This window comes from Thalassophryne amazonica, chromosome 8, assembly GCF_902500255.1.
Source record: "Thalassophryne amazonica chromosome 8, fThaAma1.1, whole genome shotgun sequence".
Lineage (NCBI taxonomy): Eukaryota > Metazoa > Chordata > Actinopteri > Batrachoidiformes > Batrachoididae > Thalassophryne > Thalassophryne amazonica.
The window spans coordinates 16269750-16293682 of record NC_047110.1 but is presented as its reverse complement, the minus strand read 5'-3'; the positions used below and the strand labels follow the sequence as shown (position 1 = coordinate 16293682).

Genomic DNA, 23933 nt, shown 5'->3' with positions numbered 1-23933 from the left:
GATATTGCCACAGACAATAAATAATGTTCTCTAATTTGCCCTTGACCTTTGACCCTATAACCTTAACATGCCCTGTGTTGCAGGAAGATGGATCTTTGTGTTTGTCACCAAGTTTGAAGATTTATTAGATCTTATCTCATACATACAGAGAGACAGGACGACATGGCCAATTGCAGTCAGTTCTTTCTGCTTTCTGGCAAACACAGGATTAGAAATGTCACCATGAAACACGTTTCAATGGGGGTGGGGGAGCTTTGGTTCTGTCAAGCACGGTAGAAAGATGCAGTGACAGGGATGCTCTTTGTTTGATGTTTGTGTAGTGTACGAGGTCTGTTAGAAAAGTATCCGACCTTTTTATTTTTTTCAAAAACCATATGGATTTGAATCACGTGTGATTGCATTCAGCCAAGCTTGGACCTTCGTGCGCATGCGTGAGTTTTTCCACGCCTGTCGGTTGCGTCATTCGCCTGTGAGCAGGCTTTGAGTGAGGTGTGGTCCACCCCTCTCGTCTATTTTTATTGCGAATAAATGTCTGAACGATTTGGAGCTTTGCTGCATCAATTTTTTTCCAGAAACTGTGAGAGACCTCCAGGTGGACACCGTTCGGAAAATTAATATGGCTTTCAGGGACGATTTATGGGGATTACACAGATTAAGGAGTGATCCAGACGGTTTAAAGACCACCCACAACTGCTGAGAGCGCAGCGCGCTCCCAGCCCCCATCGACAGGCTGACACCCCGCTGGAACAACCAGTCATTTCCAACTTGAAGGCTTTGTTGATCCTGGACTTCGTCTGACTTTCACCAAAAGGCTCAAGATGGTGGACATCAGCACTTTTTCGGTACATTCCACCGTTACAGGAGTTTTTTTCATGGAAAGAAAAGCGGAGGGACGCGTCACGGAGCCGTTCATTACGCGGGACAAAGCCACCTTGGTGTTGGTCTCACAGGACGGCTTAAAGGTGGATTTCAGATGGATTCCGGTTGCTTTTAGTCGTGTGGATTATCCGATTGTGATTGGCATGAGCTGGACCTGCCCAACATGTCCCTGGAAGGCTTCATCACGGCGTTGCTTTGCGCCATGCAGCTCCACCTCGACACGCGGAATTCCTCCGCACGTCTGTCTCAATGTGCCGAAAAAAATGCTGATGTCCACTCTTTTCACCAATTCCTGTGCTAGTCAGACGACATACCAGATCAAGACAGCGTCCAGTTTAGAATGAACGGCAACATTCCACTGTTACAGGACTTTTGTCATGGAAAGAGGAGCGGAGGGACGCGCCACTGAACCATTCATTACGTGGGACAAACCACCTCGGTGTTGGTCTCATAGGACGGCTTAAAGGTGGATTTCAGACGGCTGTTGGTTGCTTTTCAGTCATGTGATTATCCGATTGTGACCTGCCCCAACATGTCCTGGAAGGCTTCATCACGGCGTTGCTTTGCGCCGGTGGAGCTGCTCCTCTTTCCATGACAAAACTCCTGTAACAGTGGAATGTGGCGTTCATTTCTAAAACTGTTGTTTTGATCCGGTATGTCGTCTGACTAGCACAGGAATTGTGAAAAGAGTGGACATCAGCATTTTTTCGGCACACTGAGACAGACGTGCGAAGGAATTCCGCGCGTCGCAGTGGAGCTGCATGGCGCAAAGCAAGGCCGTGATGAAGCCTTCCAGGACACGTTGGGGCAGGTCCAGCTCATGCACAATCACAATTGGATAATCACACGACTGAAAAAGCACCGGGATCCATCTGCAATCCACCTTTAAGCCGTCCTGTGAGACCAACACCAAGGTGGTTTTGTCCCGCGTAATGAACGGCTCCGTGACACGTCCCTCCGCTTTTCTTTCCATGAAAAAAACTCCTGTAACAGTGGAATGTACCGAAAAAGTGCTGATGTCCACATCTTGAGCCTTTTTGTGAAAGTCAGACGAGGTCCCAGATCAACAAAGCCTTCACGTTAGAAATGATCTGGTTGTTCCAGCGGGGGTGTCAGCCTGTCGATGGGGGCTGGGAGCGCGCCGCGCTCTCAGCAGTTGTGGGCAGTCTTTAAACCATCTGGATCACTCCTTAAATCTGTGTAATCCCCATAAAATCGTCCCTGAAAGCCATATTAATTTTCCGAACGGTGTCCACCTGGAGGCCTCTCACAGTTTCTGGAAAAACATTGATGCAGCAAAGCTCCAAATCGTTCAGACATTTATTAGCGATAAAAATCCGACGAGAGGGGTGGACCACACCTCATTCAAAGCCTGCTCACAGGCGAATGACGCAACCGACAGGCGTGAAAAACCTCACGCATGCGCACGAAGGTTGAAGCTTGGCTGATGCAATCACACATGATTCAAGTCCATATGGTTTTTGAAAAAATAAAAAGGTTGGATACTTTTCTAACAGACCTCGTAAGTGATAACAGATATAATTAATATGATGGCATGATTTTATTCTGAGCCCTGTGGTTAATTATAGGCCCTCAATCTGTGGTTATCAGGTTATCCTTTTCATTAGCAGCTTGAGGCTTTGATGATGAAATGCATCTGCACGCTATGTCGTGTCCAAAGAAATGACACTATGAGTGTAATCACAGGACCCTGAAGACTTGAACCTTTGTGGTCCTGCAAAGATAAATGCATCTGCTCAGCAACCTCATGATTCCATAAGCTCTTTCTAGGTGTCTCTCGATCTTTAAGGCTGAGGACCCAAAGACATGTATGTCACTGCTGAGATAGGTTAATGTTCCTACAAGTTCAACACTTTCACCGCATACGGGTACAGTGCATCTGGAAAGTATTCACAGCGCTGCACTTTTTCCACATTTGTTATGTGACAGCCTTATTCCAAAATGAATGAAATTTTTTTTGTTCCCCTCAAAATTCTACACACAATGCCCCATAATGACAATGTGAAAAAGTTTTTTTTTTAAGATTTTTGCAAATTTATGAAGAAAAAAAAAAAAACTAGACAATTACATGTACATAAGTATTCATAGCCTTTGCCTTTGACAACAGGTGCATCCTGTTTCCACTTGAGATGTTTATATAGGCTAAATTCAGTTGATTGGACATGATTTGGAAAGGCACACACCTGTCTATATATAAGGTCCCACAGTTGACAGTGCATGTCAGAGCACAAACCAAGCATGAAGTCAAGGAATTGTCCTGTAGACCTCCGAGACAGTATTGTCTCGAGGCACAAATGTGGGGAAGGGTACAGAAACATTTTTGCTGGTTTGAAAGTTGCAATGAGCACAGTGGCCTCATCATCCATGAATGGGAGACAATTGGATCCACTGGGGCTCTTCCCAGAGCTGTCCACCCGTCTAAACTGAGTGATCGGGGGAGAGGGCCTTAGTCAGGGAGGTGACCAAGAACCCGATGGTCACTCTGTCAAAGCTCCAGCATTCCTCTGTGGAGAGAGGAGAACCTTACAGAAGGACAGCCATCTCTGCAGCAATCCACCAATCAGGCCTGTATGGTAGAGTGGCCAGACGGAATCCACTCCTTAGTAAAAGGCACATGGCAGCCCACCTGGTGTTTGCCAAAAGGCACCTGAAGGAGTCCCAGACCATGAGAAACAAAATTCTTTGGGTCTGATGAAACAAAGATTAAACTCTTTGGCATGCATGCCAGGCATCATGTTTGAAGGAAACCAGGCAGCATGCTGTGGGGATGTTTTTCACTGACAGGAACTGGGAGACTAGTCAGGATTGAGGGAAGATGAATGCAGCAATGTACAGAGACATCCTGGAAGAAACTCCTGCTCCAGAGCGCGCTTGACCTCAGACTGGGGCAGTGGTTCATCTTTCAGCAGGACAATGACCCTAAGCACACAGCCAAGATATCAAAGGAGTGGATTCAAGACAACTCTGTGAATGTCCTTGAGTGGTCCAGCCAGAGCCCAGACCTGAGTCTGACTGAACATCTCTGGAGAGATCTGAAAATGGCTGTGCACCGACACTCCCCATCCAACCTGATGGAGCTTGAGAGGTGCTGCAAAGAGGAATCAGCAAATCTGCCCAAAGATACAGTAATGTTCAGAATAATAGTAGTGCTATCTGACTAAAAAGATTAATCCAGGTTTTGAGTATATTTCTTATTATTACATGGGAAACAAGGTACCAGTAGATTCAGTAGATTCTCACAAATCCAACAAGACCAAGCATTCATGATATGCACACTCTTAGGCTATGAAATTGGGCTATTAATAAAAAAAGTAGAAAAGGGGGTGTTCACAATAATAGTAGCATCTGCTGTTGGACACTACCAACTCAAAACTATTATGTTCAAACTGCTTTTTTAGCAATCCTGTGAATCACTAAACTAGTATTTAGTTGTATAACCACGTCTTTCATGATTTCTTCACATCTGTGAGGCATGGAGTCAACCAACTTGTGGCAACTTTCAGCTGTTATTCCACTCCAAGATTCTTTAAACAACATTCCACATTCATTCACATTTTTGGTTTTGCTTCAGAAACAGCTTTTTTGATGTCACCCCACAAGTTCTCAATTGGATTTAGGTCCAGGGATTGGGCAGGCCACTCCAAAACATTAATTTTGTTGGTTTGGAACCAAGATTTTGCTCGTTTACTAGTGTTGCTTGGGGTCATTGTCTTGTTGAAACCCCATTTCAAGGGCTAGTCCTCTTCAGCATAAGGCAACATGACCTCTTCAAGTATTTGACATATCCAAACTGATCCATGATACCTGGTGTGGCGATATATAGGCCCAACACCATAGTAGGAGAAACATGCCCATATCCATGATGCTTGCACCACCATGCTTCACTGTCTTCACTGTGAACTGTGGCTGAATTCAGAGTTTGGGGGTCATCTCACAAACTGTCCTACAGCCCTTGGACCAAAAAGAACAAATTTACTCTCATCAGTCCACAAATATTCTCCATTTCTCTTTAGGCCAGTTGATGTGTTCTTTGGCAAATTGTAACCTCATGTCTTTAACAAGGGACTTTGTGGGGGATTCTTGCACATAAATTAGCTTCACACAGGCGTCTTCTAACTGTCACAGCCTTACAGGTAACTCCAGACTGTCTTGATCATCCTGGAGCTGATCAGTGGGTGAGCCTTTGCCATTCTGGTTATTCTTCTATCCATTTTGATGGTTGTTTTCCGTTTCTTCCACACTTCTCTTGTTTTTTTTTTGTTTTGTTTTTTTGTTTTTTTGTCCATTTTAAAACATTGGAGATCATTGTAGATGAACAGCCTATAATTTTTTGCACCTGCGTAGGTTTTCCCCTCTCCAATCCACTTTTTAATCAAACTACGCTGTTCTTCTGAACAGTGTCTTGAATGTCCCATTTTCCTCAGGCTTTCAAAGAGAAAAGCATGTTCAACAGGTGCTGGCTTCATCCTTAAATAGGGGACACCTGATTCACACCTGTTTTGTTCCACAAAACTGACAAACACACTGACTGAATGCCACACTACTATTATTGTGAACACCCCCTTTTCTACTTTTTTACTAATAGCCCAATTTCATAGCCTTAAGAGTGTGCATATCATGAATGCTTGGTCCTGTTGGATTGTGAGAATCTACTGAATCTACTGGCACATTGTTTCCCATGTAACAGTAAGAAATATACTCAAAACCTGGATTAATCTTTTTAGTTACATAGCACTACTATTATCTGAACACTACTGTAGGTGCACCAAGCGTGTGGTATCATATTCAAGAAGACTCGAGGCTGTAATTGCTGCCAAAGGTGCATCAACAAAGTATTGAACAAAGTGTGTGAATACTTAAGAACACTTGATTTCTTAATCTTAGTTGTTGTTGTTGTTTTTTTAAGGCTGTAACATGACAAAATGTTAAAAAAGCGAAGCGCTATGAATGCTTTCCGGATACATTGTATACTTCTGGTGGCAGAGTCCAGGAAATTTTTGAAAGCCTGAATCTTAATCTTCTTCCAGGTCAATCCTCCAATTTCTCACTCAGCTTCTCAAGTACTGCAATCAGGGTATCCATTAATTCTTCAAAGGTCACAGCATCGTTTGTGAAGTCAAGATCAGAAAGCCTTTCTTCACCAACAAAAGCACTTTAGACACTGTTTTCCACAACCGTACCAAACACCCAGTCCATGCAAGCATTGAACAGTCAAGGAGCCAGAACATATCCCTGATGAATGACAGTTTTCACTGGGGAAAAACTCAGAGATTCTACCTCCACTCCATGCAGCACTCACAGTATCTGCGTACAGGCTGGTTGTTATGTTCAACATCCTCTTGGGGATTGTGGGATCCCAGAGAAGTCTCTTCCATTGAGACAGAGATGATGTTCAGGTATTGCTCAGACTAGGACTACAAACAAATATGTTCATTGCACCCTCTGCAGAAGAAAGCAAAAAATTCTTCTGCTTCACTTGTGATTGAATTTTGAATTATGTTAATTCTGAAGTTAAATATTAATTTCTCAAGTTGTAAAAATATCATAGTTTTGTATCAGTTTTTCCCCACCCCTATTAGATGTACATTTTTAGTGCAACTTTGGAAACAACTCCGTAATGTTTTGTTATATTGGTACTTTTTCATTGTCATAGCTCTACATACCATGAGCTGCACAAGGCTGCAGTGCTTGTGCTCCATCAAGCCCAGTTTGTGCCCGTGTCACAGACCGAACGGTCCGCCCCTAAAAATTGGTCCACCCTGTTTTCACTGCACATGCGCCATTTCGGAGCTCAGCAGCTTATCCAAGACAGTTTCTTCACCCAAAGCGAGCAAATGGATTAATGGGATTATTATCCATCAGATGACAACCTCTTAAATCATTCTAAAGTCAGTTTTAAGCAGAAACTAGGCAATAATCTGTGACGCTTTGGAATGACTGATACGCAGTGAACGCAACAGCTAGTAGCTCGTGTAGCTGAGGCGCTCCTGATTGCTCCACCACCTTTGATGATGAAATAATGCTGAATTTATGTGGAATGATTGTGTAGAAAAGCTCAGATATCCGTCACTGAGATATATGATGGACTGGAGTGCAGTTTGAAGCAGAAAACGAGGTGTTAATCCATGAACCACGGGTGATGACGCATGCGCAGTGAAAGCGGGACAGGCCGATTTTAGTGGGGGACCGTCGGTCTGCGACACCGGGTCCCACTTTTGCCCATCTGGTTCACCTCTCCTGTCCTACACTCTTTTTCCACTCTCCTTCTCCATGTGGTCTTTGGTTCTCTGGCTTTTTTTTTTTCTTTTTTTTTTTTTCAGGCTGCCACTCCTTTGCCACCATGCAGTCTTATTACCACCCATTCTGAGCACATTTCCAAAACAGTTCTAACATCTCCTTCAGATGTACATTTTACTGCTAAACAAAACTTAATGCATTTGCCGATCAACAGTCGGATCAGGGTTGAGGAGAACATGTTTTTACAATCCTACAGACTCATGGCACTTCATCTGCATTGTCCCAGTTCACCCGCAGTAATATATCTCAGTTCTTCCAAGTGGTCTGCTCTGTGAAATAGATGTGCAGCTTATATGAGTGTAGTGTCATTTTAAAAAACTCAAACGTACTCATTCTTTCAAAACCTTGATTGGAGGTTTTAGGGTCTGATTGAAGTATGTGCTATTATAGTTGTAAAAATCTGTCAATTCATAAGAATTTAAATGAACCGTCCTTCTTTGCTGTCTTTTATTTTAGAGGAAAAAGAGTGCAGTGAGTTACCTGAAACAGGCCCCCTGCCCAGGGGACCAGGAAAAGAGGTCGGTATGATTAACTGGTCTAGGCTAAAAGGTTGATGTTTGGAGCAAAGTAAGGACTGACAGAGGGACATTCCACCATGGAGACACAGAACTTAAACTAGAGAGGAGTCACAACAGAGACTGACGATACAGTAAAAGAAATGGGTAAATATAAAAAAAAAATCTGGTGAAGACAGCAGACTTGTAAAGACCCAAATAAAAAATTGGGACCGCATAGAAAATGCAAATTTAAAAGTAAAATCCAGCAGTGATTCTGACATGTACCTTGACTTTTTTCCATTGCAGACGGTATGAACCAAAGATATTTCATGTTTTGGTTTTTGGTTTTTTTTCTGGTCAGCTTCATTACCTTTGTTAATATGCATCCACTCCTGCATCTCAGGCCCTGCAACATTTTCCAAAAAAAAGGTTTGAGCAGTGGCAGTTAAGGGCTCGTAATGGTGTTTAAATAATAATAATAATTTAATTAATGATGGTATTTCAAACAGGTCAATGTCAAAAGGTGATTGTAATCATTATTGGGTAAGAAGAAAAGAAAAAAGCAAGCACTAGACAGGAGAGGCTGACTCTTTGAGGACACAAATGGGCAGAGAATCTTCAGTTTGTCAACAAATGTGTGAGAAAATTATTGACATTTTTTGGTTTGTTTGTTTGTTTGTTTTTGGAAAAATGTTCCTCAACAGAATGTTTGGAAGGATTTGTGTCTTTCTCCTCTACTGTGCATAACGCCATTAAACGATTCAAGGAATCTGGAGAAATTTCAGGCATTAGGGGAAAGGGCGCAAGCTTAAAGTGTGTATCATTACTAAATAAAATGTTAAATTAGCTGATTATTATAAAAATAGAATGATGAAAATATTGATGTTTTGTTTTATTTTTTATGTTTATGCCAAGAGAAATTAGGTCATAAAAATGGGGTAATCAGCCTGATTTCACCTGCCTCTGATAAACGCTCAGAAACCTCAAACTGTGAGAAATATGAATTTTGGCAACATCATCTCAGGTCACACCCCCAAAATGAATGTAGGGGAAAGGTAGTTTTTTACAGTGTGAAATCAGTGGTTTTTGTGAACTTTGACAGTGAATGCATCAAAATGGTTAAAAGTGTATTTGCAAGGGTGTAGTCCATGACTAGTGTTGGCTTATTAGGTGGACAGATTTTGCAAAGATAATATTTTGAGGAGGAAAGTGAGCTTTTTTTTTTTTTTTTGTTTGATAGTGTGTCTTGTACAAACAGCACAAGTGAAGTGGACCACAGCGTGAGAATGGGCTTCAAAACATGGACCTAACCACAGATTTTATCCTTTCGTGTGGCCAGGAGAAAATTTGTAACAAGTCGCATTTCCTCTCCCAAAAGTGTGGAACGGCTGTATTTGTGGTTTGTGGTGTCGCGTTACACCATGCTAAACTAAGATGCTACATGCGGTGACACCGGCCATCCAGCTGAGGAAGCCACTTCTGTAGTCATGGAGTCTGACAAAAAAGGCAATGACGAGTGGCTGCTTTTAACAGGACAGCCGTTACGTGGACCAGCTTCAGCGATTGTGTTACTAGCCAAGCTGAGGTAAACCGATGACTAAGCTAAGCACTACCGGGTGTCAGTGCAGTCTGGAGAAGGAGGCTGATGGCAGGGGATGCTTTTTTTCTGTGGAGGTGCCTTACAGTGGAACAATAAGTAAGCCTTATGTTACGTTATATTGTAAAAATACTTACTTTAGCATGAAATATCTTGGTTCCATACTGTCTGCAATGGAACAGAAGTCAAAGTAAAGTGTGCAAATGACTGTGTAGGTGTATTATTTACATTTTCCATACTGTCCTAAATTTTTCTGAATTGGGGGTTGTAAATTAAAGGTCACCTTCACTGTTGTTTTTTCTTAGTTTTTTTTTTAAACCACCTCAATCAAGCCCCCTACTCACTTTGACAATTGTGTCGTATAAGAGAGAAATCAAGTTTAAAAAAAAAACTGCTGAAAAGAAAAAAGTGTTTTAATGTGGCTACAGAAGTAGAGCTGCAAATGAACTCAAAACCACATTTTTCCTACATGTAAAAGTGTATAGTGTAGCTGTTAACACGTGTATATATGTAGTTAAAGTTCAATCAATCAATCAATTTTTTTATATAACGCCAAATCACAACAAACAGTTGCCCCAAGGCGCTTTATATTGTAAGGCAAGGCCATACAATAATTATGTAAAACCCCAACGGTCAAAACGACCCCCTGTGAGCAAGCACTTGGCTACAGTGGGAAGGAAAAACTCCCTTTTAACAGGAAGAAACCTCCAGCAGAACCAGGCTCAGGGAGGGGCAGTCTTCTGCTGGGACTGGTTGGGGCTGAGGGAGAGAACCAGGAAAAAGACATGCTGTGGAGGGGAGCAGAGATCGATCACTAATGATTAAATGCAGAGTGGTGCATACAGAGCAAAAAGAGAAAGAAACAGTGGTGGTTCAGTAGTGGCTATTGATCTTGTGCCACCTGACATGAGCAAACTTATTAAACCAATGCAGGGTCAAGTTAGTATATTTGAAAAAATAGAGTTGCCTTTTCTTTTCTTTTTTTTTCTTTTTTTCAAATGTTTTGTATGATCTAATGTATTGTCAATTTTTAAAAATAAATAAGTAAATGGGTTAGTGTTGTTTTGGTGCTATTTTAACCAAACAATGGACTCTTAACTTCTTTACTGCTGCCTCATTGATTCTCATGGATTAACTTCCCAAAGTAATTTTAAAAATCCTTTTTTAAAAAGGATTTCACACAAAAGAAGCAAATGTCACAGGTGAGTAGAGCGCTCAGAAGCTTGACTGCACAATATGAGCCTCATGCAAGAAACATTTGTACTGACAGATTTGTTCATAAATAAGTAATTTAAGAAAACCTCAAACATTCACCAGTTTTGTAGTATTTAAGCTTTTTTTTTTTTTTTTTACTGACATGAACAGAATTTACAACTGGTCCAGACCTGTTGTAGGAATAATTCATACTTGTTCTGCTGTCATCCAAATGTAAGTTTTCGGTAACTGATTGAGAGTTTCATTACTTTGAAGCAGTTTCCACGTGAAAATCCTACATGTCATAATTATCTCAACATTATTCTGCTAACTATACAATTTGAATTGTAAAAGTTTAAATTTATTCATGTAGCCAAAAAATATGATAAAGAGATGCCTTTATTATGCCTTTATTAGTCTCACAACATGGACATTTGCAAGAATCACAAAGTTCACTCCGCAAAGGAAAGTTGTTGGGTACCGGGATGGGTTCAAGTCCGATCCTTCCCACGTGGAGGAGACGGGTCCCAAGCGGGTGCCCAGAGGTGTGGGGCACATAGCCATATTTATTGTTTTTTTGTGGCAACATTTCTGATAATTCAGTCTTCTTGTAAACGTGTGCTGATTTACATATAGGCAGACTTCAGTGTGTTTTCATCCGTAACCTGTGCAATTATCTGGATTTATGCGTGTTTGCTGAATCTGACATGGTGCACTCATTCAAACCCATTACACTAAAAAAAATAAAAATTTCAGCTATGTTTATGAAAATGTTCTTGCATGAGGCCCATTGTTTGAATATGACTAGAGTTGTGTAAAGGAAAAAAAAAAAAACTTGTCCTTTTAAAGATACATTACAAATATTTGACCAGTAAATGCAACACTCATTGTTTGACACACTGTAGAGTAGAGACCGCTACCCTGCTCAGTACTAATAGAGTAAAAAAACAAGTCTTCCTTCCTTTTCCTGCACACTGAATCCTGTCACTGTAATACAGTTAAACTCTGAAACCGCATTTATACTTCATATTATCAGTGTTGTGGGGACTTAGTGTCCCTGCCCATAGACACCACAGACATAAGTCTGCAATTTCCAAAATACAATTTATACATCAGTAGTACCAAATAGATGGAATCAATCTACAGTGTGTGTGTGTGTGTGTATATATATATATGTATATATATAATAATAATATTATATATTATATAATATATATAATATATAATGGATTCAGGTGGACCAGCGAATTTTGTAATTTTGTCCATTATAATCGTAATCCGTTATATGTATAAAATGGACAAAATCTGTTATATGTATGTAACGGTTTAGTTACAGTCAGGAGGCGATGAACAATCTGTGGGGAATCCCCAGCACCAATTAGGCTTATGTATTTCCTTGATTAAAAGCCTGCCTCATTTAATGACCGGGTCAAAACTTCCTCTGAAAAAAAAATGCCTGCCTTAACTAAGTGCCAGACATTATGTGATTTAAAAAGATTACATTTAGTTGAGTCACTCTTTCTTCTAAGTCAGCTGCAGAGTGGTACCTTAAAATCCTAAAGCTTGATTTATGCAACTCTGTAACCGGGACCTTTTGTCCGATGTGAGCAAAAATTTGTTATTTATGTTTATTACACAGAAAACCATACAAAAGTATTGGGACTTTTGTTTTTGACCGGTGAGTGCGAGTATCCAGTTTATGATGATGGTTAAAACAAGTTTTACTGTATATACACATGTACACACATCTGGTTTATTCTAAACATTCTTGTAAAAATGTAACTTCTTTTAGAATTTGTAGTTACCATATGAATTTTAATCCAGATATTATGAGTTTATTCTTGACAATTTTAGTAACTTAGTTTTTTTTACACACACACACACACACACACACACACACCCGGACAGTGGCCCTAACATTCTGTCATGAAGAAGAAGAAATGTTCACAGTTCACTTTTCACGATTTAGCAATTGTCTCTCCATCACAAAGTGAATGAGAGAATATAAATGACTAAGCATGACCTAATAATATACAACGCAATGTTCTAATGCTGCAGTTCAACTTTGTGAAGTAATCATTTACCTTCTGCACTGTGGGTGTTTGTGGCAGGATCACTGTAACACTGCAAAGAAGTATAAATCTGGTTGTATTTTCACACCTTTGCTCTGGGGTTGTTTAGGGGCACAATGGGAAAACAAGAAGTTACTAACTGAAGATGTGTTTAAGACAGGTTTAGTCTCCAAAGTAACCTGTGAGAAATTATTTCACATCACAGTTTAATGATAATATTGGTGTCTGTGGCTCAAATTGTCCTGGAGGAGTATAAAATTAGCTCTTCCTGCAGTTTTCTATTCTTCTTGGATTGTGGAAACCTCTATCATCAGTCCTCATCTGTCCATTTGGTTTGATCTGATTGGCTGAGGGAGGAAGGATGAGGGTGATATGAGCTGCTGATTTGACAATAATTCAGTGTAAACATAGACAAGTTGAAAATTTAAATTTAGGAATTGCGGGTTTGTCTTTAGGTTAGTAGATTGACTAACAGTTAGCTTGTATTATTTCACAACTCCTGTGACCAGAAATAACCTGTAGGAGCTTCCATGCACTAATGTGTCTGTCTTCACCTGTTCAGCATCTAACTGAAGTGCTGTTACAGGTGTAACATCTGACATAAAGACTTTCTGTGCCACCTTCATTTAACTTTAACCTTTGCAGCAGAGAACAATTCACATGACGTTGTGTAAGTCATAGTGTCAGCTTTTATCATATACAGCAGCCTCATACATACAGGGATCATGCATCTATTGACGTCCTTGTACACTGCATTAGGAGCAAGATCCATACAGTGACGAACAAGAACTGTCATTAAATTTCTTCTGTTTCAAATCCAGTTGTTTTGTGACTGAATGTTTGTGAAGTGTGTTTAATCTTCACAAAATAAAAAATCAAAAAACAAACCTATAGACTGATATATCGGCCAATATTAGCCTTTCACAAACTTATCAATATCACAGTTATTTATGAAAGCTTTTATTTTCCTGAATAACCAAAGCAAAATTGCATTGGCTGTTGGAAGTGGTGTCATTATAAAGTTTGCCCAGCAGGGGCCACTCTAACTGCATTGTTTACAGTGTTGACAAGTATGGCTGGGACTCCCATCATCCCTGGGTCACATTAGCTACAAAAGACAGAGAGAAGTGACCAGCTGCCATTTTTAATCCTGTTGTATTTTTTTACAGCAACAAGAGACAAGTGGTTGCTATGCCTCCAGCTAGGCAGGGGCAAAATAGATGAGAAGTCCATTTTATGTGAATGCTGAGTGGTACAACACGGTGACTGCCAGTCAGAAAGAAGGCAGCGTAATGTAGATTGGTTGGTTGTTAGCTATATTTTAGTTGATTCATTATGACGTTTAAACTGTAAAACATGAAGCGTTTATTATTTTGCTTTGTCATAAGGGATTTATCACAAAATGTTACGAATCAGTGCCATTATTTATATATATATATATATATCCATCCATCCATCCATCCATTTTCTTCCGCTTTATCCGGAGTCGGGTCGCGGGGGCAGCAGCTCAAGCAAAGCCGCCCAGACCTCCCGATCCACACACACCTCCCCAGCTCCTCCGCGGGAACCCCAAGGCGTTCCCAAGCCAGCCGAGAGATAGTCCCTCCAGCGTGTCCTGGGTCTTCCCCAGGGCCTCCTCCCAATGGGACGTGCCCGGAACACCTCTCCAGCGAAGCGTCCAGGGGGCATCCGGAAAAGATGCCCAAGCCACCTCAACTGACTCCTTTCGACGTGGAGGAGCAGCGGCTTGACTCCGAGCTCCTCCCAAGTGACAGAGCTCCTCACCCTATCTCTAAGGGAGCACCCAGCCACCTTGTGAAGGAAACTCATCTCGGCCGCTTGTACTTGCGATCTCGTTCTTTCAGTCATGAGCCAAATCTCATGATCATAGGTGAGGATTGGAACGTAGATCGATCGGTAAATCGAGAGCTTTGCCCCCCTACTCAGCTCTCTCTTCACCACGATGGTCCGATACAGCGACTGCATCATTGCAGATGCTGCACTGATCCGTCTGTCGATCTCACGTTCCATCCGTCCCTCACTCGTGAACAAGACCCCGAGATACTTAAACTCCTCCACTTGAGGCAAGGACACTCCACCGACCTGAAGAGGGCAAAGCACCTTTTCCGGTCGAGAACCATGGCCTCGGATTTGGAGGTGCTGATTTTCATCCTGGACGCTTCACACTTGGCTGCAAACCGCCCTAGTGCACGCTGAAGGTCCTGATTTGACGAAGCCAACAGAACCACATCGTCCGCATACAGCAGAGACGAGATTCTGTGGTTCACAAACCAGACCCCCTATACACCATGGCTGCGCCTAGAAATTCTATCCATAAAAATAATGAACAGAACCGTGACAAAGGGCAGCCCTGGCGGCCAACGTGCACTGGAAACAGGTTTGACTTACTACCGGCAATGCGAACAAAGCTCCTGCTGTGGTCGTACAGGGACCGGCTAGCCCTTAGCAAAGGACCCCGGACCCCGTACTCCCGGAGCACCCCCCACAGGGTGCCCCGAGGGACACGGTCGAACTCCTTCTCCAGATCCACAAAACACATGTGGACTGGTTGGGCGAACTCCCATGAACCCTCGAGCACCCGATGGAGCGTGTAGAGCTGGTCCAGTGTGCAACGACCAGGACGAAAACCACACTGCTCCTCCTGAATCTGAGGTTCGACCATCTTTTGAATTCTCCTCTCCAGTACTCTGGAATAGACCTTACCGGGGAGGCTGAGATGTGTGATCCCCCTATAGTTGGAACACACCCTCCGGTCCCCCTTCTTAAACAGAGGGACCACCACCCCGGTCTGCCAATCCAGAGGCACTGTCCCCGATCGCCACACGATGTTGCAGAGGCGTGTCAGCCAAGACAGTCCCACAACATCCAGAGACTTAAGGTACTCAGGACGGACTTCATCCACCCCAGGAGCCTTGCCACCGAGGAGCTTTCTAACCACCTCGGTGACTTCGGCCTGGGTAATGGATGAGTCTGCCTCCGAGTCCCCAGTCTCCGCTTCCTCTTCGGAAGACGTGACGATGGGATTGAGGAGATCCTCGAAGTATTCCTTCCACCGCCCGACAACATCCCCAGTCAGGGTCAACAGCTCCCCACCTGCACCGTAAACAGTGCTGGTGGAGAGCTGCTTCCGCCTCCTGAGGCGTCGGACGGTTTGCCAGAATCTCTTCGAGGCCGACCGATAGTCCTCCTCCATGGCCTCCCTGAACTCCTCCCAGACCCGAGTTTTTGCCTCTGCAACCACACGGGCTGTGGCATGCTTGGCCTGCCGGTACCTGTCAGCTGCCTCCGGGGTCCCACCTACCAACAAAGATAAGTAGGACTCCTTCTTCAGCTTGACGGCATCCCTTACTTCCGGCGTCCACCACTGGGTTCGGGAATTGCCGCCGCAACAGGCACCAGAGACCTTGCGACCACAGCTACGAGCGGCCGCATTGACAATAGAGGTGGAGAACATGGTCCACTCGGACTCCATGTCTCCAACCTCCCCCGGGATCTGGGAGAAGCTCTCCCAGAGGTGAGAGTTGAAGACCGCGCTGACAGAGGGTTTCGCCAGTCGTTCCCAGCAGACCCTCATGATACGTTTGGGCCTGCCAGATCTGACCGGCTTCCTCCCCTCCCAGCAGATTCAACTCACCACCAGGTGGTGATCGGTCGACAGCTCTGTCCCTCTCTTCACTCGAGTGTCCGAGACACGTGGCCGAAGGTCAGATGATAGGACTACAGTCGATCATCGACCTCCGGCTCAGGGTCCTGGTGCCACGTGCACTTATGGACACCCTTGTGCTTGAACATGGTGTTCGTGATGGACATACTGTGACTAGCACAGAAGTCCAACAACTGAACACCACTCAGGTTCAGATCGGGGAGGCCGTGCTTCCCGATCAAACCCCTCCAGTTCTCACTGTCGCCGCCCACGTGGGCAATGAAATCCCTCAGGAGAACAATGGAGTCCCCAGTCGGAGCGCTATCTAGTACCCCTTCCAGGGACTCCAAGAAGGTTGGGTACTCTGCACTGCCGCTCGGCCCGTAGGCCAAGACAACGGTGAGAGACCTGTCCCCGACCCAAAGGCGTAGGGACGCGACCCTCTCGTTCACTGGAGTGAACTCCAACACATGGCGACTGAGCTGGGGCGCAATATGCAATGCGACCTCAGCTCTCCGCCTCTCCCCGTGGGCAACGCCAGAAAAATGAAGCGTCCAGCCCCTCTCCAGGAGTTGGGTACCAGAGCCCAAGCTGTGCATGGAGGTGAGCCCGACTATCTCTAGTTGGTATCTCTCATCCTCCCGCACAAGCTCAGGCTCCTTCCCCCCGCGAGGTGACATTCCACGTCCCAACAGCCAGGGTCTGTGAGCATGGACTGGGCCGCCGGGCCACCGGCCCTCGACTGCCACCCAATCCTCTCTGCACCCGACCCCCATGGCCCCTTCTGCAGGTGGTGAACCCACAGGAGGGCGGGTCCACGTCGCTGTTTCGGGGTGAGCCCGGCCGGGCCCCATGGGCTAATGTCCGACCACCAGCCCCAACCCCAGGCCTGGCTCCAGGGTGGGGCCCCGGCTCCGCCATACCGGGCAACGTCTCGGTCCTTGATTTTTTCTGGTCATGGAGGTTTTATTATATATATATATATATATATATATATATATATGTATACGAGGTCTGTTAGAAAAGTAACAAACCTTTTTATTTCATGTAAAAAATATATGGATTTGATTCATATGTTTTTACGTCAGCCAAGCTTGAACCTTCGTGTGCATGCATGTTTTATCACGCCTGTCGGTTGCGTCATTCGCCTGTGGGCAGGCTTTGAGTGAGCACTGGTCCACCCCCCTTGTCGGATTTTTATTGTCAGGGAAATGGTGGAATGATTTGGGCTTTGCTCCATCAGAATCTTTTCAGAAACTGTTAGAGACAGGCAGCTGGAAACCATTCGGAAAATTCATTTGGCTTTCGGTGAAAATTTTTTGGGCTTCACAGAGATTAAGGAGTGTTACTACCGCTTTAAGGATGGCCCACAATGGCGCACGGCGCACCGCACTTCAAGCCATGATCGACAGGCAGAAACGACCATTTCATTTCTAAACAGATGGCTGTATGGCTCCGGGACCATCGTGTGCAATTTCTCTGGTTATCACAATAGCTGGACATCAGCCATTTTCCGGCAGATTTCACTTTTAACAAGAGATATTGTCATGGAAAGCCGCGCGGAGGCTTCGCGCGTCACGACGGATTCGCTGATGGAGCGAGACAAAGAACCCTCCGTTTTGGAGTGTCAGAGGACAAGTTGGGACATGCCCAGCTCTCCTCAATTTCTCTTATACTCACTCGACTGGTAAGCCACTGAAAGCCGAGATAGGCATGTCCCAACTTGTCCTCTGACACTCCTGAAAAAATTCTGATGGAGCAAAGCCCAAATCATTCCGCCATTTCCCTGACAATAAAAATCCGACGAGGGAGGTGGACCAGTGCTCACTCAAAGCCTGCCCACAGGCGAATGACGCAACCGACAGGCGTGAAAAAACTCATGCGTGCGCATGAAGGTTCAAGCTTGGCTGACGTAAAACATATGAATCAAATCCATATATTTTTTGCATAAAATAAAAAGGTCCGTTACTTTTCTAACAGACCTCGTGTGTGTGTGTATATATGTATGTTATATACGAGGGCTGTCATTAAAGTAACGGTCCTTTTTATTTTTTTCAAAAACTATATGGATTTCATTCATATGTTTTACGTCAGACATGCTTGAACCCTCGTGCGCATGTGTGAGTTTTTCCACGCCTGTCGGTGACGTCATTCGCCTGTGAGCACTCCTTGTGGGAGGAGTCGTCCAGCCCCTCGTCGGAATTCCTTTGTCTGAGAAGTTGCTGAGAGACTGGCGCTTTGTTTGATCAAACTTTTTCTAAACCTGTGAGACACATCGAAGTGGACACGGTTAAAAAAATTAAGCTGGTTTTCAATGAAAATTTTAACGGCTGATGAGAGATTTTGAGGTGATTCTGTCGCTTTAAGGACTTCCCACGGTGCGAGACGTCGCTCAGCGCTCTCAGCCGCCGTCAGCCTGTTCAAGCTGAAAACCTCCACATTTCAGGCGCTATTGATCCAGGACGTCGTGAGAGAACAGAGAAGTTTCAGAAGAAGTCGGTTTCAGCATTTTATCCGGATATTCCACTGTTAAAGGAGATTTTTTTAATGAAAGACGTGCGGACGGGTCCGTGCGGACGGGTCCGTGCGGACGGGTCCGCGCGTCGGGACGCAGCCGACGCGGTGCGGCGGCACAGGAAAAACACCTCCGTGTTGATAACCATTTGTAAAATCCAGGCGGCTTTTGATGGCTTTCAGTGGAGTGAGTATATGAGAAATTGTTTAACAGGCAGGACATGTTCCAACTTGTCCTTAAGGCTTTCAACAGAGGTGTTTTTCCTGTGGCGGAGCGTCGCGGCGGCTGCGTCCCGACGTGTGGACCCGTCCGCACGTCTTTCATTAAAAAATCTCCTTTAACAGTGGAATATCCGGATAAAATGCTGAAACCGACTTCTTCTGAAACTTCTCTGTTCTCTCACGACGTCCTGGATCAATATGTGGAGGTTTTCAGCTTGAACAGGCTGATGACGCTGCCTGAGAGCGCTGCACGACGTCTCGCACCGTGAAAAGTCCTTAAAGCGACAGAATCACCTCAAAATCTCTCATCAGCCGTTAAATTTTCACTGAAAACCAGCTTAATTTTTCGAACCGTGTCCACTTCGATGTGTCTCACAGGTTTAGAAAAAATTTTGATCAAACAAAGCGCCAGTCTCTCAGCAACTTCTCAGACAAAGGAATTCCGACGAGGGGCTGGATGACTCCTCCCACAAGGAGTGCTCACAGGCGAATGACGTCACCGACAGGCGTGGAAAAACTCACGCATGCGCACGAGAGTTCAAGCATGTCTGACGTAAAAACATATGAATGAAATCCATATAGTTTTTGAAAAAAAAAAAGGACCGTTACTTTATTGACAGCCCTCGTATATATATATATATACATACACACACACACACAGTCACTTTTTTGTACTGCTTAACATTGGTGTCAGCCCCCCTAAAAAATCCACATTGGTCAGGCTCCGAACTAAACATCTGCCCATAGTTTACATGGGTGGGTGTTTGGTTCCCAACAGTTAGTTAGAGAGGCAGTCCTACAAATGATAAAACAGAGGTTTGGACTCTGTATCAGTATATAATGGTACAGGTTACTGAAGTATGATAACATCTGACACATATCCATTTGTTGGCTGCTACAACTGCTTTAGAATTTACTAGTGCTTGGCTTCGGCTTGCATGGAGTCAGTCTGCTGCACTAACACTGCTATCTGTGCTTCTGACTCCTCCTCTTCCTCCCTACTGCTTCCCTGTCTCATGCTAGCCAATGAAGACTCCCTTTCCAAGGTATGTCATACAGACTGTTTGTTTTTGTCCCCCCCTCTCCATCTTTCTTTTTTCTTTGTTTTCCGTCTTTTTTGTCTGTCTCATTTCACTCAGGTCGTCCACCCAAATACAGCAGCGTCCTGGAGCTGGGCAGCCTCACCCCGACCTCCCCCTCCAGCCCCGTCCATCCCCTCCCCCTGCCCAGCCCCAGCTCTGGGGATGTAAGTAACATGGGGTAGACGGACAGTTAAGAGGGTTGGAACCCCGTCACACACAGTCCTATTGGCCCAATAGCTCTGTCATTCATTTGCACCCAAGACCTCCACATACATCACCATTAGTTTGTTGTTTCCATGTGGTAATCATCAGTCGTGAATTGATTTTTGATTTGATTCAGTCTTACAAGGTGAACAGTGCCCTGTAATCCAGAGCATCCACTAATATCTACTACTCCAAACACATTCTAACTTCCAAATGTCAAGTATCTTCTCTGTGGGTCGGACGGCTAAGTAAATTAACACACCATTACCATGAAAGTTTCAAAATGGCCACCCTTAAACTTAACCAAAGCACGGTGCCTCCCCCTGCCTTGCCTCTCCACACGTGGTTGTGGGTCCCAGATAGGCAAGGAAACTGATTGGTCCAATTCTTCTTAACAGGGAGACATCCATGAGGATTTCTGCACTGTGTGCAGACGCAGTGGCCAGTTGCTCATGTGCGACACGTGTTCTCGTGTTTATCACCTGGACTGCCTGGATCCACCCCTGAAAACCATTCCTAAAGGCATGTGGATCTGTCCAAAATGTCAAGATCAGGTAACCGCAGCAGCCCTACATGTGGACTGATCCTGAGAAGGGGAAAGGGGGTACCGCAGTCCAGGGAAACTCAGAGGCAGTAGCTGTACTTAACTGTAACATTGTGCTGATTGGTCTTCTATCACACTCTCCTGAACTTAGAACTGTTCAATCCTTTGTAAGCATATACATAATGCAGTCTTGTTTTTTGTACTTCTGTCCCATTCATTGTCAGTAAAGATTGGCATCTCACATCCATCTGCTCCATTGCTTGTCCCCTTCAGCCTCACCTTAAGAGTGGAGGCCAGAGTTCCTTCTTCAAATGTTCTCAGTCTAAGCCTGTGTGACAATTTCAAGCTTCTATCTCCAGATCCTGAAAAAAGAAGAAGCCATTCCATGGCCTGGTACCCTGGCTATTGTTCATTCCTATATAGCTTACAAAGAAGGTGACCACAGTATCTTTTCATCTCTTCAACATCTACTGTGACAAATACACCATGGTAGTTGTGAGATTAAGATTAACTTTTGATGCATATATATATTTCATTGTCCTCTGCCACAGCTAAAGAAGAGGAGAAACAGAAGCTAGTGAAATGGAGTTCTGAACTGAAATTAGAACGAGAACAGCTGGAACAGAGAGTTAAACACCTTAGCAACTCTATAACGGTAAGAAACAGAAGAATGGCTCAGCAATGTTATAAAACCCTCTCAGATATGAAGAACCAGGTCTCTCTTAGTCACACTGAAAAGTGGATGGATGAACAAATTCTATTAGCATAATAATTATTAGTAATCATTACCATTTTATTGGTAGACACATAAGGTCTCATGTCATCTAACCCTTTTTTATTTTGTTTTTCTTCCTCTCCTTTCCCACCAGAAATGTATGGAGACAAAGAACACCATTCTGGCTCGTCAGAAGGAAATGCAGCTTTCTCTGGACAAAGTCAAACATCTAATTCGCCTCATCCAAGCCTTCAGTTTTAACCGAGCTCTGGCAGAGACAGAGGGTACAGGTGGCAGTACCAGAATCAGGAACAGCACTGAAGGCGGGAGCAAAACTGAAACGGCATCAGAAGTTAACTCTGTAGAGAAAATGGAGATTGAGCGCTCTACATCCAGCAGCAACACTGATGTTACAGAGAAACAGCAGGAGCCTGGAGCTGCAGGAAATGACCAGACATCAGTAGTACCAAAGGAGTAACAGATTGCCAGGGTGTTCTAGATGAGGGCACCATCCTAACAGCAAGTCAGAACCCTGCAAGGGCTGCGCCTGGTTTCATTGTAGGGGGCAAGATTACTCCTGGTGTAGGAACAGGTGGCAACACAGGGACTGGTCCCCAGGCTGAGATGGTGGTCAGTACCGATACTGAGGCATTTCTGGCAGTTGACAATGCCAGTTCCTCAGTGGTTACAACTGTTGTCACCACCAACGGCACCACCGGGCTGGTCTGCCCTAACTACAGCCCCATGGAAGCCTGCGCTATCAATGCTACGACCAACTCTGAGAACAAGATAGCTGCTTTCACCACTCCAGACACTGGTGGGGAAGAAACAAAGAAGATCACTGAGAGTGATGGCAGCAACACCAACAACAGCAAAACCTCAGAATCCTCCCAGCATTCTTTGCCAGCTCTTCTCAGCAGTTTGGACAATAAAAAGTAATGCTATATCTCTTGAGTTACCGGAATTCAAACACATATATATTAAAAAGACTTGTGCTTGCACCTTAAGGTGCTCAAAAGTTGCCAATCTGTATAAATGTTGTTTGTTTGCATTGTATTGTCAGACTGTGTCAATGGTAGATATACAGCCCAAGTCAAATGGCTCTGGGAAGATGTAGGCTATTCCACCCACAGATCTTGGGAAAGGAAGCCTTATGTACCAGTGTCATTTTGCCAATTAGTGGTAGACGTCAGTTGTGAGAATGCTCAAAGGGAAAATCATTTCATCATCACACCAGTGTGTGCCTGTTATAGCGGCCCCTGTGTTCTCTGGCAGTGTAGGAAGATAGGTTCAGGTCAGGACGATAACTGAGAACATGGAACCAAACATCTCTCTGGGGTAACTGGTTAAAAAAGCCAAAAAAAAAAACCCAACAACAACAACAAAAAAAAACTGTTGTATTAATTTATGCCTCCTCAGATGAGAGCCTGTTGTCCCTCCCTTGTCCCAGTTTTATTTAATGTGAACATCAGTCTTTAACTTAGCTTATTATCCTACAGTCCTGACATTCTTATGAATCCTAACATTAAATGAATAACCTGAATAACCAACCTTTCCAATTTTACTAAATCACCTAACAGTCTATAATCTTACTCGGCCATATATCCCCAATGCGCATTAATGAAATAAGTTGTGCCGTCCTTATCCTCCAACATCCTGAAATTATTTGAGAAACCCCCAACTTTAACTATTCCCATTCATCCTCCAACCATTAGTTTACCTCCCTCTACTATAGCCAGTAACCACTTCAGAAGAGTGACCAATGGTTCCTCGTTTTCCGATTTCTGTAACTTCCACTTTCAGTGAGTAATCTCATTTGATGTCACACTATTTGGCAGCATATTTTTAAAGCGGATTTAAATTCAAGTGAATTTAATTTGTTGTAATTGTGGTTTTACTTGACTTCACTCAATATTCTCAAAGAGCTACAGTGCCCTCCAAAACTATTGGAACACTTGGTATTTCACACGTTTTAATTTGTGCCATTTCAAATATAAAAAAATAAAAAATTAAAATTATCTTAAACTCAAAGTAAATCTCTGCAACTTGATATAAATTAATCAAAAATATAAAAGCCAAGATGATGGGTTGCATAATGAAATGCTGTAATGTAAACAATCAGTTTTATTGGCAGTTCTCTTCAGACAAGTCAGGGGATGGATACATGAACATTTCCAAGTCAGTGAATATGTCTTGAGCTTTATTTACATCAATTATGAAGAAATACAAATATATGGCACTCTGTGGTAAATCTGTGTGGAGTAGATAGATAGAAAAACTGAGTGACTGTGCAAGAAGGAGAAGAGTAAAGAAAGCCACCAAGACACCCAGAAGAAATTATAGGCTTCTGTGGCTGTGATTGGAGAAATTGTACATCGTGCATGTTTTGTATTATGTAGTCCCAGTTATACAGCTTCATGATCAAGTGGTA

The 23933-nt window shown here is 43.8% G+C and overlaps 1 protein-coding gene and 1 long non-coding RNA gene across 2 annotated transcripts in view; one reads left to right on the top strand and one right to left on the bottom strand.

The window, feature by feature from the left end:
* The window catches only part of phf21ab (PHD finger protein 21Ab), a 174962-nt gene extending 152063 nt beyond the window's left edge, over window positions 1-22899 (top strand). The window contains 8 exon segments of the mRNA XM_034175775.1: window positions 7654-7680; window positions 7682-7715; window positions 20097-20203; window positions 20642-20797; window positions 21147-21222; window positions 21339-21442; window positions 21657-21960; window positions 21963-22899. Of these exon segments, the coding sequence (XP_034031666.1) occupies window positions 7654-7680; window positions 7682-7715; window positions 20097-20203; window positions 20642-20797; window positions 21147-21222; window positions 21339-21442; window positions 21657-21960; window positions 21963-22441 (1287 nt within the window). The 3' untranslated portion in view covers window positions 22442-22899.
* LOC117515288 lies at window positions 801-23755 on the bottom strand. The gene is made up of 3 exons (XR_004562120.1): window positions 23329-23755; window positions 14362-14369; window positions 801-812 (listed from the first exon to the last, which is right to left on the bottom strand). It is a non-coding gene; the product is annotated as an uncharacterized LOC117515288 (long non-coding RNA).
* Window positions 23756-23933: the final 178 nt, after the last annotated feature.